The following is a 15717-nucleotide window of genomic DNA, read 5'->3' on the forward strand; positions in this document are numbered from 1 at the left end:
CACATTAAATCCTTAGCAAATACTATTTATTCAGTAGTACTAAAAGAAGAGTATTCGAGTAGGAGGATTAAATTTGTCATAAATGCTTGAGCTCTCTGTCCCGCAACATCTTATATTTTTTCCAAATAGTTAGCACTTGATAAAGAGTTACTGGTAGTCAGGATCTAGAAAGCTCTTTGTCTTCCAGATGCTAATAGGACTGAACTGAAGCAGTCTTGTAGTTCTTCATATTTAGTGCCCTAAAATTAGAAAATAAATGTCCATTTAATTTTATAGGTGTAGCTAATATATCTACAAGTTCTTATAAAAATGTTTTGCAATAAAAAATTAACAATCCCAAACCAATTTCCTCACCAAACTAAAAAGCTTCACTTTATATAAATCAGATATATTTTAAGGATGTAATTTAAGAATGAAAAATTGGTTTACGGGACCAGTTTTAAATAATCAGTTACTCTTTTCTGTCCAAACACATACACTAGGGCACCACAGAGCTTTCTGTTCTCTGGATAGAAAAAAAACCTCACAGAAAACTGCCCCAGAATATTATTCCTGCAGACAACAGTTGAATTACATAATATTGAAGGGCAGTCTTATTTTGTGATGTAATGATAATGCTGGTGTTATAATCACTATCGACCAGTGATAGGCTGCACTAGTGTTTTTATAAAAGAAAATGTGAATTTGGTGTCCTTTATGTAATCCATTGTAGGATTACACTGAAGTTATAAATAGGTTCATCAGTTTAATTGACATTAAAATGTTTTCAATGACTAGATAGAAATGCGTTCTCTCACTGATTTCTGATCTTGCACACACAGACACGAAATGATAGATTGTCCTTCTCTAATTTATGTTCTGAGCTCCTGAGACCTTCTCAGTTTTAAGAGTACTCAAAAGCTGGGTAAAATTGAAGTGTTAAGATACTTTAATACATACTTCTCCTCGAAGTATTACAAAGTGACGTTAACAGCATTTTAATGAACAAGAGTATGTCCTGTTTACACACAAGGCCGTTTCAAAGCTAAGAGCAGAGCCTCACGTGTCTCGTCAGCGTGCCCAGCTAGCTGAACTAGGAACATCCGATGAGTCTCCAACGACTCAGGAGACGCCACAGGTTTGCTTTAAAAATTATGGACAGAAGAGTTTCGTACAGATCAATTAGGCTTTTTCCAATTGCAAATTTCAGAAGATGGGAAAGAGCTCCGACAAGGGAGAGCAGGTATACGGAAGGGTTTCTCAAATCACCCCAATTTGTTGCTTAAACAAGCATGCACAAATAAAAAAACATCATTTTGAAGGAATCTAAAAGTCTAAAACAATTTCTCTCAGTATAGGAACTACATGAAACATATTACTTACTTTTTGACATTCAAAGTCATTATGCTTTGAATCGGCCTGCTCTTTGGTCCACCCGGTGGGTGGAAAATCTTAGCGCCTTGGCCCAAAGTCTGCTTTGTCAGCTTAGCCGCGTAAGGGTCAGCAGAATGTGAAGGGTAAGGGTCAAATGTGCCTGCCTTCATTCCACCAGCCTACAAGTGAAAATCACACAATCGTATGGGGTTTTATAAAATGCTTCTAAAAAATTAGATTTTGAAAAAGTTCATACACATTCGTGTACTGTCTGTGGAGTTGGTTTTACATTTAAAGAAAGGTATCTATTCTGTTTAATTCAAGTACCAGCAAAGAGTCTCCCTACCATCAATTTTATGGGGTTAAGACACTGTCATTCTAAAAGTCTCTATTAAAATACAAATGTTCACGGGAAAATAATAGTCTAAATTACTGCCAAGCATTAAAATTTGAGTGAGAGTTTATCACACCAGGCTATCATGTAGTTAGGGGGTCAGCCCACCACTGAGGGAATGAGACCTGGGTCACATATATTTTGACAAGAAAGAAGTTGGGACTTAGAAGCGAAGTGGGGGGGAAGAGGCCAAGGGCAAGGTTCACCCAACAGGAGGCCTGGCAGAACATGAGTTTACTAAACATCAGTCAATGACGAGAAAGATAATTTTTATTTATTTTATTTTTTTATTTATTTTTAGAGAGGGAAGGGAAGGAGAAAGAGAGAGAGAGAGAAACATCAATGTGCAGTTGCTGGGGGCTGTGGCCTGCAACCTAGGCATGTGTCCTGACAGGAAATCGAACCTGTGATGCCTGCTTTGCAGCCTGTGCTCAATCCACTGAGCTACGCCGGCCAGGGTGAGAAAGATAATTTTTTTTAAAAAAGGGAATAGCGCATAGAAATAGAAGTTGAGAAGAAAACATAATCTATTTTATATTTATTTATAATCTATTAAGGGAGGTCCATAAAAATATTTTTCATCTACACATGAAACAGATAAATATTTGCTTCAGCTTTTTAAACTGATTTACCATGACTTTAATCCTTATATTATATATAGTTACTAAGAAAATGCTATAGAATCATAATAACCCACTTATTTAGGCATTTTTTCTCTTATAGTATCTAAGCCAAATAAATATATGTGAAAATTTAATTCATTTGAAAGACATGGTTGTAATTTTCAAATTTTCTAGATTAAAAACAGATTACCTTGAATAGCAAAAAATAATAAGAAAACTTACGAAATGTAAAATAGATTCAAAAAATATAAAAGTAAGTGGATAGATTAAAAATAATAAAATATAGATTGGTATAGATTGGTATAAATTGGTATATGGTAAACATACCAACCTACCAAATGAAGCATTTGAAAGTAAATTAAATAGATAAATCCATATTGAAATTAAGGAGTGGAGCAAACCCACACATATACAGAATACTGAAATACTGTTTCAGTAAACCTCTACGTTAATCAACTTGAAAACCTGAATGAAAAAAGTGATTTTCAAAGAAAATGTAAGTGTCAAAATTGACTTAAATAGAGATAGAAAACCTATAGAAAACAGACGGGCACCACGCAAAAAATTAAGGCCACAACACTTCCTATGATAATTCCTTCAAGCTTGCAAGAACAGGTATTTCTGGTGCTGTTTAAATTGGTATAGAACATAAAGGAGGAAGTCTCCCTGATTATTTTAAGATGCTAGCATCTACTTATCCCAAAATAGAACAAGGTATACAAAAAAAAAGGACAGTCACACTTAAAATCACTGATGCAAAGATACTTAATAAAATATTCACAAATGAAAAAGTATAACACTTAAAGAATAACACAGCACAGCCGAGTAGGATTCACTTCCAGAAATTTGTTGTCATTCATCTAATAACAAGTCAGAGGGAGGAAAAGAGACGGTACAAATAGATTACACCAAAGCGGTCACATAATTCTCCATACATTCCCGATTCATCCCTATCGTCGGCATCTCTAAAGATGAAACACCAGAGGTACCCTCATTCAACTCATGATTCGGGCGAGGACAGCCACTATTGTGGCCTAAGCAGCTGGACGAGGGCATGACATGAGAGAGGTAGGTACTGGGAAGCAGGGAGCAAAGTTATTACGCAGATAATACCATCATATAACTGAAACTCCACAAAGAATCAACACAGTACCCGTTAGAATATAAGGAAGTGTAATGAAGCAGCCAGGAATATTTTTTAAATCAAATGTTTTACAAGGACAAATAACATGAGGAGAAATGTGATGGGAAGAAAAAACTACTGACCCTGGCCTTGAAATACATGAGAATAAATCTGAGATATGTAAGCCTATGTGAAGTAAAATATAATATGCTGCCAGGGAAATGAAGGTTTTTATTTTGTTTATTTCTGGGTCAGAAGACTCCAGTCATGAATATCCAAATAAATCTTAAAATCTAAAGATTTAACTTTATAGCAAAATACCAAAGGTCTTTTTCCTCCAGAACTTTACAAAGTAATTCCAAAGTTCCAGAGAATATGTAGAGGGCAGCAGCCAACATAACTTTTTTAAAGAAAAACAAGGAGAGAACAGACTACCCCAAACTGAAATGTAATAGTAATAATGAAAAGCAGGTTGGAACTGGTAGACATAAACAAATATCAAATAGAATGGATATTCCATTTAGAAAACAAAATCCTCAAAAAAATGGGAATTTTGATTTGATGAGTGGTATTCCAAAGGAGTGGTACTAAAAATTATTCTGCTAGCCCTAGCTAGTGTAGCTCAGTGGACTGAGTGCCCACCTGTGCACCAAGGGTCACTGGTTCGATTCCCAGTCAGGGCACATGCCTGGGTTTCAGGCCAGGTCCCCATAGAGGGTGCGTGAGAGGCAACCACACATTAATGTTTGTCTCCCTCTCTTTGTTCCTCCCTTCCCCTCTCCCTATTGCAAAATAAATAAATTTTTTAAAAAATTATTCTACCAGTAATATTGGGAACCAGTAATATTTTTCAAATTGGCTTTTAAAAAATAGCAGTTTTACCGAAATCTAATTCACACACAACACACTGCGCCCACTGGAAGTCTGCAGCGCTCTGAGCTGTGCAGACACACACCCTTCAGACCACAAGCGCAGTCGAGGTACAGAACGTGCCCTCCCCCAGAGTTTCCTTCTGCCCCAGAAACTGGATTTTGAAAAAGATGGAAGCTGGGTCCTTACCGCACTCTTCGCGTCGGTTACTGGAGTAAGCAAAAGTAGGTGTACAGCTGTGAGCACGTGAAACACAGAGTTTACTCTCCTGTACTATTATTGATTGTTCACTGTATTATTTTCCATATGAACGCCTGTCAACCAACTTTTGCCCACCCCTGTCTATTTCAGATGAAGATTTCCATGCAAAAGAAGACGACTAATAGAAGAAATCAAGAATGTATATTATTCTAATATTGATGGCGAGGTTATGATATCATAAAACTCAGTGCAAAGGATAAATTGGACTACATCAAATCACTAAATTTCTGAACAGCACAAAATTCCATAAAGTCAGAATTAACAGACTAAAAGAATTATTTTCCACAAAGATGACAAAAGAACAATATCCTTAACATATAAAAAGATCTTATAAATCAATATGAAAAAATACAAATATCCTAACAGAAAATCTGCAGGGAAAATAAACAGGCAATTACAGAAGAAAATATATAGATAAACCAAGGTTTGTAAACTATGAGAAGCATTTTCATTTTTATTCAAACTTGTAAACTTCAGCAAAGTGAGACAGTTTATTTTAATCATTTCAAAAACTAAAAGACGGTCTGGCTCTTTATGGTTTTGAGAAAAACTATACCTAAGATAGAGAGGCACTTAGAAAAATCTATCGCAAATTCAAATATATTTGAACTGATTAATAATTACTTCATAAGAGTTTCCTTATTCCCATACGCTAGCCATACTTTGGGCCTTTTCATAATTTTATAAAAACTGGTTTCGCGATTCTTGACGTGAATATGGGCAAAAGTTTATTTACACGGGCAACAAAATAATTTGACAGCAAGAGGCACCATTTCTTTAAAATGCTTAATATTTTTTCATTCTCAAATGTTTAACTTACCTTTTTACCAGGAGAAGGGGGTTTAAAAGGGCCCCCGGGTGCTGCTTTCGTCTCTGCCTTCTTAATCGGTGGCAGAGGCTTCTCCAAAAAGTAAGGATTGGTATCAAAATATTCTCTCGGGTAAAGATTCAGCTTGAAAGGCGCCCCTTTAAGTAGATGATGATGCTCTTCATTCTGTTTCTGTAGAGTTTGCAATTATATTGCATGAGTTACTCAAATTAATAATAGTGCTGAGTCGAATCTTCTTTTCCCTTTCATTTACTTATTTACTTACTTACTTACTTTTAACTCCTCACCTGAAGATATATTCATTTATTGTAGAGAAAGAGGAAGTGCAGGGAGGCGGTGATGGGGGAGAAAAAGACTGAGAAACACTGATCAGCTGGCTCCTGTGCACGCCCCAACTGGGGACCGAACCTGCAACCCAGGTATGTGCCCTGAGCAAGGACCGAACCAGCAACAGAATGACGCTCCAACCAAGCCACCCATCCAGGGCTCTTTTAAATTTTAATATAAGCACATAGGTTGTTAAATATATACTGCCAGGTTCACAGATTTTTAAAACATGCCTTTGCTGTGTTCTGTTTTCATGCTACAAAGATATGCTTACTTCTGAACAAGCACAACTATGATCGTTAATTTTGGATATAAATTTATTTGCAGTACAGAAATCGATTTATCACCTGGACAAATCTATATTAACTATCTCGGTAATATAACGTAGGGGAAAAAAAGAAAAAGGAGAAAGAAAAGAAAGATGTGCCTTTAGCTGAAACCCTCACACTCCCCTGCCTTTCGGCACTTCCGGGGACCCGGGCGTGCGGTGTCACGTGCTCTCAGACCTGGAAGGAGATTGGTCTGCACCCCAGCGTCCCGATCCTGTGTGTAAAGTACTTGACACGTGGTAGGCCTGTCATAAACGTCAGTTTTTACTTCTGAGAAGGAGGAGTACCCGCTTTTTACTCCCTACCATTTTTGTATGGCAGTATTTTTAGCTACCTAGTACTCGAGCAATACAAGAGTCCATTGTTTCCCTCCTGCACTGCAATCTCCTCTGTGGGACAACACTAAGGGCAAAAATTGCTGTTAATAAAGTAGAAAAAAAAAATTTCATGATACAAAATATAGACTCAAAAAGAAAACTGTCAAGTGAATATTGATAGAATTTTCTCAGTTTTTTCCAATGTGACATTTGGTATTTCATCATTCAACAGAAAACTGAAAACATTTGGTAACTGGAATCTAAAACCATTAATCCAGGGAAGACAAGTTAATCCAGGTTTTCATTCCTAAGAACAACGCTGTAACACCATCAGAATTTTTTGCTCTTCTTGGATTTTTCTCTTGCTTTTGCTTGTCCTTACCCTCTCTCCTGCCTGTAGGAATTTTACCCCTTCTTGGCGATCTCTCCTCTCTCCCACGCCACAATGGCACTGATAAACTAACCGTTCCACTTTTCCTTTTGGGAAGTGTTTATCTAATTTTGACTTCTGATTGCTCTACTGCAGGGCCCATTAACCTGCAGTGTTAACAGCCACCCCAGCGATTCTGACACAGGGTATCCATAAGGCAATGCTTTAAGGATCTGAATGTCTTATCGGTTTCACCGACCCCTGCCCTTGAGTATCCAGTTGAGTGCTGATCGGTATGCACATATCTTCAAGAAAACTGCTCAAGGCCAAAGGTGCCACCTGAAAGGATCAGAGGTAACAGCACCCGGCCCTGACGCACCCACTGTGCTAGAAACCACGACTCCCAGGGCCGGGAGTGGGGCACACAGAAAGGTCTTGCTTCCGAAATAAGGAAGAATAGCCCTAGACCTAGCACTCCTTCCATCCCACCAAAAGAATCTTAAAAGAAGACCTGAAAAAAATCCAACTGTTTACACCTAATTTAACTGCACCCCAGAGCAAAGCTCAAGAATACGTATAAGAATACAAAAATGTTTAGCAACCAATAAGGTAAAATTGGCAAGGCCCAACATCCAACTAAAAACTACCAGCAATGCAAAGAGTAAAAGGCCTACGCGGGTACGTGTCAGTTCTTAATCCTGCCACTTAGTGAAGTGAGCGAGCAGTTTTCCATCCTTTCCCTCTCTCCTCTGTGGGCATTCATCCATTCTGTTTCTACTTTCTCGCTTTTCCCCATCCCTCCTGCACGCCATTCACACATTATAATGGCTTGGTCCGCTCCACAGTACTCCCCCTGCTTTGCTAGGCACAAGGTATTAGGGTGTTGGGATTACATGACCAAGTGTTAGGATATGACTCTTCTACTCTTGTACTCAAAGTAAAGGGTAGTAGATCAGGCCGAGTTAATGGCAGCCAGTTTAGACAGATGAAAGCCAGATGCAGTAAACCACAGCACCACATAGAAGCTCATCCTGGGAAGAGCTGAGAAGATCTATAGCAAGATGTGTAGCTCTAATATCAAAGAAATATATAAAATTACCACAATTCACAAACATTGGGCTGCCACTCACCTAGAAATACAAATATGTAAAGCAAAACAAAGCATCGCCTGATTAAAGCAAAACATGATCACGAGTGAATTCTCTAACTAAATGAGAAAAGTTGAAAAAAGTTAAAACATACTTTTACCTTAAAATTTTGTTTTGCTGCATCGTAGAAATCAGCCGAGTGTGAGGGCTGTTTCCCTATCGTGACATTGGCATAGCTAAGGAAAGAGAATAAGTGATGGTGACTTTGGGGTTCAGAAACGTTAGATTTCATTGTTTTCCGTTCAAAACAAACGATGTAAAAGCGGTAAACATATCCTACCCATATCCGGTGCCTTTCTTCCCCGGGTTTGTGTATAGATTCTTCCCGGGCACCTCGTACTTCTCTCTGGGCCTGGCCTGCGCGCTGAAGAAGGGGACCGGACCCCCTATGGTTCCGTAGTAGCTCCCCACGCCACATCTTACCGTTCAGACAAATCAAAAAGAGCAGGTTAAAGTGGCCACTTCTGTGTTACATACATTTTACCACAATTTATCTAAAAATGATTGAAAAAAGAGAAGAATATAGGCAATGGCATGGACTTGCTCAGTTTTGGTAAGAAAAAAATCATTTTTGTTAGTTTTTAATTCAATTTTCCCCATGTTTCAAAGACAAATTTTGAGGTGAGTTTTTAATTTTTTATGCTTATTTTAAATGTTTGTATGAACAAAACTTTGTAATCTCTAGGAAGTTAAATTGCTCCCATTAATTCAGTTAACTATGACAATAAACAGACCCTTTTGTGGTTTTTTTAGATAAATATCCAGATACTTTATGGAAAATTAGCTAATAAATGGCTAATTACTTCTGACCATCCACTCATTAGAAATTACACTTTTAAAACATATAAATATTTTTTCTACTGCTGATGGCAAAACGAATCTCATGGAATTTTGCTGATTTTTCTCCTTTGTGGTTTATACTTACTACTGTAGAAAAAAATTAACCAAATATTTTTTATTTTAATGTTAAATTTTCTGGGCCCACAGTATACATATTGAATCATTAAACCATTTACCACCTAGCACTTTATTTTAGCAAATTTTATCTTTGAAATTCATAATAAAAAGGGTAGCTAATGTTAGTAACAGTCATAGTCTCCAATTTCCAAGTAATCAATAAAGTAAATTTTAATAATCAGAAAATGGCATCCAAGACCCATGAAACCTTATTATCATCGAAGCTTGACACTGTTTATACATTTGAATTAAAATGTTTAAAAACTAGGCAGACATCGACATCGATTATTTCTTACCTCTGGCCTACAAATAGGTATTTTACCCTTTAAATAACTTTAAATAAGGTTCCATTAGGAGAAGATACTCATTTTCATTCATTGCTATTTATGAATATAAGCCATAAAATAAAATATAATAAGGAGATAAAGCAATGACATCACAGATAAAAGGTCAGTTACGCACAGGCATAACCTAAGAAGAATGTAATTTAACACAAGCAATAAATATTGGTACATTTAAAATGTACTAAGTATCTATGGTTCCATAATTAGGTGGTAAATAAGCACCAGTATAGAAGGCTTCTTACTTCTACTATCAATCTCTCTTTTTCGAAATACTTTCTGTATCCTACTAAATTACAGATTTTTTCACATATTTGCGAGATTTATAGAGAAAGGAAAATTAGTCTAACTACAAAACTGTTATTATTTCTGGCTGACAAATGAACCTAAAAGTAGATTATAATTAGTGATTTTCAACCAGTGTGCCACAAAAATTTTTAAAACATCCAATACCTACCTAACTATCTTAGTCAGGGGCATTGACCCCTTTTTCCTTAGGTTGTCAAAAAGAAGGAAAACAGCCAACACAGTAATAACTGTTTAATGTGAATAAATTGAAATTATACCTATTTTTTGTCAGATTGGCAAAAAACTACATTTTTTGGTGTGCCACAGAATTTTAGCATTAGTTGATGTGTGCCACGAGATGAAAAAGGTTGAAAACCGCTATTATGATCTAATGTATCAAGACGGCAATTCCCAATTATTACCACATGGGGTCAAAGTTCATGGGAGATACTGGAAAATAAGAAAAGGTTATTCAAAGGGTAAAATACCTAGGTTACATGCAAAAGAAACGAAGTAGTAACTGAAAAAATGCAGTATCCAAGGAGAAAATGAAGAAGACAAAGAAAAAGTAACAATAGTAAAAATAAATATTTCAAACCACCTATCCAAAGTGTGAAAAGGAAGAAAAAAGATTGAACTATAATAACAGGGAAAAAAAATTCCCCAGTCTTAATAAAAACTTAGTCATTTTGACTTAAAAGACTGAAGCTTTACTAATCTCAAGCAAATACCACAAATAAGCACAAAATTAGCCTTCAACCAATCCTCGTCTATCATAAATTATACATTGAGTAACATTATTGAGTGTAAATTAACATATTATAAAACTCAGCTACATAGTATGATATAGTGTAAGCTATATGATTGTTTTGTTTAATGATCTGAAGTAAAGGAAAAAAACTGAGTCTTGCCCCCAAGTAGGGGTGGGGAGGTGAGGCGCCAGAAACCCGAACATTGCAATGAAGTAGAAAGCGTGGTTTCTGCTGGGAAAAAATGAACCTTCCTCGTGACAACTGTCACAACTAAAATGTTGTTAAACCCCATGCATGTACGTGCACGATGATCTTTACATAACGTATCTTTGGTAAATTATCTCCTTTCTCAAAAAAGAAGGCTTTTCCTAATTTCATGTTTTTATTAATGCCTCATGTAAGATTTTTTTAAAGCAGACAAAACAGTCCAGGGCACAGATATGATGACCCAAGGATATTTTCCCCATCCTGACTACTGCCAGGTTATTGGCTGAATTTATATTCATTATTCAGTCAGCCTTTATTATATAAACTAATAGAGAACCGTGACATAGATAAACCAAAATTTAATGTGATAAGGAGAATCAATTTAATCAAAATTACCTGTCAGCCTAAATCTTTCAATATAATTGTCCCCAACTAAGACAAAATAACCAAAGGATCACACTTTAAAAGATGTAAATCCTATATAATTGAGTCCCGTGGAAAAACACTTTAATTAGGCTAGAGGCGAAACAGCTGCAGGGGTGAGACTTTCCTCCCCGACACTCACGGTTTCTTATCTCCGTTACTAGGCAGGAAGGCTTTGCCTAGATTTTTTTTGGCTTCTTCCATCATGTTCCGTCTCCGCACTTGATTCAGACTGACGTAGCCTTCACCCTCAAAAACCCTCACAAAATGGGGATCAAAATAGCCAGCCTGGAGACTGGACATTACTTTCGACCCCCCGGGCAGCATCTGCCTTTTCCTGCTGGCAGCTTCATTGAAGGGTCCTTTAAAGACAAGTTAGGAATGTCAGAATTCTGAGCTCACCAGTAATTAAAGAACATGAAAAATAACTTAGAAAAGTTTCAAAATAGGACGTGGGCCACTGAGTTTTGGGACCTAAAACCTGTTTCAAAATGTTCACTTGAACGCTCTGCATGAAAGGCCGGGTTGACAATAAGACCTAAGAGGGTTGCATTAAAAGATATGAATAATTAGATTAAGGTCCTGGTTGTAGACTGTGAATTTCAGAGGTGGAAGAGACCTTAGAGGTTACCTAATCCAATGCTTGTCCATCTTGCATACTGGGAAACACTGTTTGTGTGAGAGGTGTGTGTGTGTGTGTGTGTGTGTGTGTGTGTGTGTGTACAGGCTGAAGAGAGGGTGTTCCACACTCAGACTGAAACGGTTTCCCTCCCGGGTATATATATACATACACATGAGTGCCACTGTCCACTAAAAGACATGAATAAGAATGTTCATAGTAAGGTTATTCCTTATCACCAAAAACAAGAAACAGTTCAAATGCCCATCATCAGGAGAACAGATAAATAAATTGTGGTATATGTATACAATGAAATATTGGATTGGCCATGGCCAAAAAGTTCGTTTACTTTTTTCCACACGATGGCTCTAGTAGCGCTCAGTTGTCTTCAACTTCATTCGAAACCATGCTATTGGCTTGGGTTGCGACAGCCGTCACATCAGTGTGCATTTAAAAAAATCAAAATTGGTGAATTTTTGTGCAGCCATTTTAATATTGAAGATAGAAGAAAACATTCAATATTTTTGGCGTATTATACCTTACTATTTCAGGAAAGGTGAAAATGCAACTGAAATGCAAAAAGAAAGTTTTGTGCAGTGTATGGAGAAGATGCTGTAACTGATCAAACATGTCAAAAGTGGTTTGCAAAGTTCCTTGGTACTATTGCTCTTTTACCCAAATAATTCTCTGCTGTGGGGCTGTCTGATGCATTGGAAGATATTTAGCAGCACCCCTGGCCTCTACCCACTAGAAGCCAATATCAGGAGATAGCTGACATACTCAAAATGCCCAAATCAATAAAGATATTGGTGAAAATGAAAAGTGTATCCTTCATTTTATGAAAAAAACTAAATGGGCTTTTTGGCCAATCTAATAATAGTAGCCCTAAAAATGTTTAAAGTCTGTTTCCATGAATATTTAGAACTTCTTTTATAATTTGGATCAGTTTGGCAAGTCCTCAGTAATGTAAATCATTTTTTGAAGTGCAAACAATCTTTCAATCAACTGGCTATTTAAGTGAGAAGTTGTATAATTGATTTTTTCACTTAGATGTTTTAAAAGTAATACATTCACATGGTTCAGAATGCAACAGTATAAACATTTTTACAATAAAATGTTTATTGTAAAATAGGCAATCATGGTATTAACTTGTTTCCCAAAGAATGTTGAGGCATGTTCCAATAAATATTTTCATATTCTTCTCTATTTTTAATGCTCAGCATACTATATATACCATTCTGCAACTTAATTTTTTTAATAACATATCTTGGAGGTATTTGGTATCAGTATATTCTTTCTTACTGTTAAATAGAAGTCATCGAATAGCCAAAAATTTAACTAAGACTTTGGAAAGGTTTGTTGACTTTAGCTTTTACTATTTCTGACTCTCCTAAAAATTCCTCAGCTATTCATTTAGCATTTTTCATTTTTCAAGAAGGGATGGTGGATGGCCTTTTCAGGTGCAAATATAAAGGCTATTTGCCTACTAAAGTGTGCCATTTAAGAGAAAAGAAGCTAAAAAAGAGTATTCTGGGAGAAAACTGCCATGAAACCTTGGAAAGCAGTAAAATTACCCATAAGTAGAGTTATAAGGGTAGGGTAGCCCAATGAAATGAGCTTCCTGCTCTTAGGAAATGATAGTCTCTTAATGCTATGGAAATTACACAGCTTTATTCCACTACAGTACTAATACTTTAAAATATGGACCATTAAAATTATCATTTAACTTAAATATTGAACGCAAACTTTCATACAGGAAATGTCTACTACTGGGCTGCAAAGAAAACCACACTTACGATTAAATGGAGACTCGTATTTGTCGCCGACGGTGACATAGCTCATCTCACTGAAGAGGCCGATCCTCTCCATGTCCGTCTTCCCTCCTTCCGCAGGCATGGCTGCTTCCCGGGCCCGTGCTCTCTACGTCCACACCTGCAAAGGGTCCCTTCGGGCTACTTCTGCTACAGCCCCAATCTACCTTACAAGGAAAAGCACAGAAAGAACGTTTAGAAAGATGGTGATTAATAAATTTCAGCCTAAATCACTTTTCGTCTGAAAAGTTAACATTCTCTAAAAAGCAATAGTCCCAAACTATGTGGGGAAAGACTCTACTCTGGGGGCTGAGGGGGGAATAATGAGATTCAAAATTATCACCATGAGCCCTCCTCTTCGCTTTCCAGGTAAAATATCCAGAAATTACTAAGTGTGTGTGACAGCATTGTCGCACTGCCGTCCAACTGTTGTAAATGATAAGGTTATTACTGTTGACTGAGGCACAGAGACTGTGCAAACAGCACCCTTTGAGTTCCACTTAGAATTAAAAGTCATAATGAACTAAGGCAGGCATTTTCAGTTTAGAGCAAATGACTTCAACATACTGCATTGTCCCTCATACTGAAAATTAAACTTAGCTTTTCAGAATGCACAACACATACAGGTAAAACCCTACAGTTCTTGAGTTTTTTCAAGTTTAAGGGGAGAGAGAACAATCGTCTAGACAAGATAAAAACAAAGAACAATACCAACAAAAATCTGCAATGAATTCAAAGTATCTGTAAAAGGGTAGACTGTAACTGTGATTACCTTTTGAAATATCGCATTGAATGTGCAACGATTTACTTAGATATTAATTTTTTACTTAGGCTTGTTCTAAAAAAAGAGAACCAACGAGATAGGAATACTTGCCTCCGTTTCCTCTTACATAGCGTTTCTGAAGCACCAACGTGATCTAGGCACTGGGCATCCATTAGTGAAAAAATCAAGCACTGACTTGTGCCTTCAATATACAGGAAGTTGTCAATGACACTAAACTTGTCTATTTGGAACTGAGGCTCGTCTCAGGATGAATCACTGCTAATGTGTAATATCAAAGGGGCACGTGAAGAGTCCAGTTAAACTAAAACGAAGGAAATACAAGCCCTTCCCCTCATCCTCCTTCTTCCTCTGGTCGGAAGTAGTAGAGAAGTTCATACGTTTTTTTAAAGGCTAGTGGTCAGCCCCCTGGAGTGCACTACTTCGATTTGCGCGGTATTTCAAAGCAAAGCTCCATGCCCACTGCCCACCCACCAAGCTCCCTGTGCTGTTACAGGGGCTCCCAAGGCCGCTATCACCCTCATGTGTCGCCATGGGGACCCTGCTCCCTGGGCTGCTGCACTTGCCTTCCTTCAGCTCTCAGGTTGAGCCCTCCCCTGTCCCAGGACCAGGACACACTCTCTGTCACTTTAGGCAGGACTTCACTGTGCCACACCCTTCCGTTCCCTCAATGAACACTGAGCCTTCGTATTCTTTGGTTTATTCATCATTGCTTTAATTCCCTCTATCACAGCCGCACGTGCTTCTCTTTCCGTGTCCTCACGATTATGGGTTATCATCTTACATCCACATTAACAGCTCTGCCCCATCCCGCCCCCCCCCCCCCCGCCCACACACACACACTCAATTGTTGGCTCCACAAAGGCAGGAACGAGGATTGAGTCTGGTTCTCCGCACTATACTCCCCGCGTCTGCGCAGCACCGGGCGCAGCAGCAGAGCGTGGGAAGTTTTCCCACTCTTTAACTCAACTTGAGCAACATCTACAAAATCATTCATTCGTGTATTTAGCAGAATCTTTGCAAACCCCTCCCCTGGGTAAGGCTCGCTGAGAAAACTGAGATTTTAAAAAGCATGGATGTTGCCCTCAGAGAGTTTATACTCACTCTAGTAGAGAAGTTCATAGTTAAGTATAACACTCCTGGGACGGGGATAAAACAGGTGTTGGGGGGAGGGCACACGAGCGGCAGAAAACTCCTGGCTAACCTGATGAGGAAAGCGATTTCCCACTAGGAAAACTGAAGCTCGGAGTGGGTAGGTGTATACAAAGGACAACACCTGGCGGCCACGAGGACCAAGTCCCCTCCCAGAAGGGCACTCAATCCGACGACCGATCTCAGGTCGTCTCAGCTCCGGGGCAGGTTAACTCAGCGGCGGGAGCGCAGAGGGCTGCGAGCAAGCCCTGCGCTAGCGCTTCCCGCGCAGGGACCGGCCGGGATGGGCCACCGCACCTCCGCCGCTCCGCGGGTGTTTGTTGTGACCGATGCCTCGGGTACGGGAGACTCCATTCCAAGGACGCTACAGGGGGCCCATGGAGGTTTCGAACTCGCCACGAGGACCACAGAGTCCTCATGAGTGGACTCCACATGAGTGGAG

General features: G+C 38.3%; 1 protein-coding gene across 9 annotated transcripts; it reads right to left on the bottom strand.

Annotated features, from left to right (window-relative positions):
- Positions 1-21: 21 nt before the first annotated feature.
- On the bottom strand, positions 22-15589 carry CUNH4orf47 (chromosome unknown C4orf47 homolog). 9 transcript variants are annotated; one of them, XM_045821300.1, is made up of 9 exons: positions 15400-15589; positions 14217-14384; positions 13328-13505; positions 11055-11274; positions 8225-8362; positions 8045-8120; positions 5445-5624; positions 1363-1532; positions 22-239 (listed from the first exon to the last, which is right to left on the bottom strand). In XM_045821300.1, exons 3-9 carry the CDS (start codon positions 13425-13427, stop codon positions 191-193), a joined length of 933 nt encoding a protein of 310 aa, XP_045677256.1. In that variant the 5' UTR covers positions 13428-13505; positions 14217-14384; positions 15400-15589; the 3' UTR covers positions 22-190. The 9 variants fall into 9 exon arrangements, with proteins under 9 accessions (XP_045677256.1, XP_045677254.1, XP_045677252.1 ...); XM_045821298.1 differs by having other exon boundaries at positions 14217-14307; positions 15328-15589; XM_045821296.1 differs by having other exon boundaries at positions 15328-15589.
- Positions 15590-15717: the final 128 nt, after the last annotated feature.

Source organism: Phyllostomus hastatus, unplaced genomic scaffold (genome assembly GCF_019186645.2).
Source record: "Phyllostomus hastatus isolate PE091 unplaced genomic scaffold, TTU_PhHast_1.1 phas_scaffold_46, whole genome shotgun sequence".
NCBI lineage: Eukaryota > Metazoa > Chordata > Mammalia > Chiroptera > Phyllostomidae > Phyllostomus > Phyllostomus hastatus.

Coding starts and splice junctions, on each gene's coding strand:
- CUNH4orf47 (XM_045821299.1), bottom strand. CDS start 13,427: ATGCCTGCGGAAGGAGGGAAGACGGACATGGAGAGGATCGGCCTCTTC. Junction 5,625..8,044: donor CAGCAAAACAAAATTTTAAG/GTAAAAGTATGT, acceptor CAAACTCTACAG/AAACAGAATGAAGAGCATCA. Junction 240..1,362: donor ATGACTTTGAATGTCAAAAA/GTAAGTAATATG, acceptor TTCTAATTTTAG/GGCACTAAATATGAAGAACT.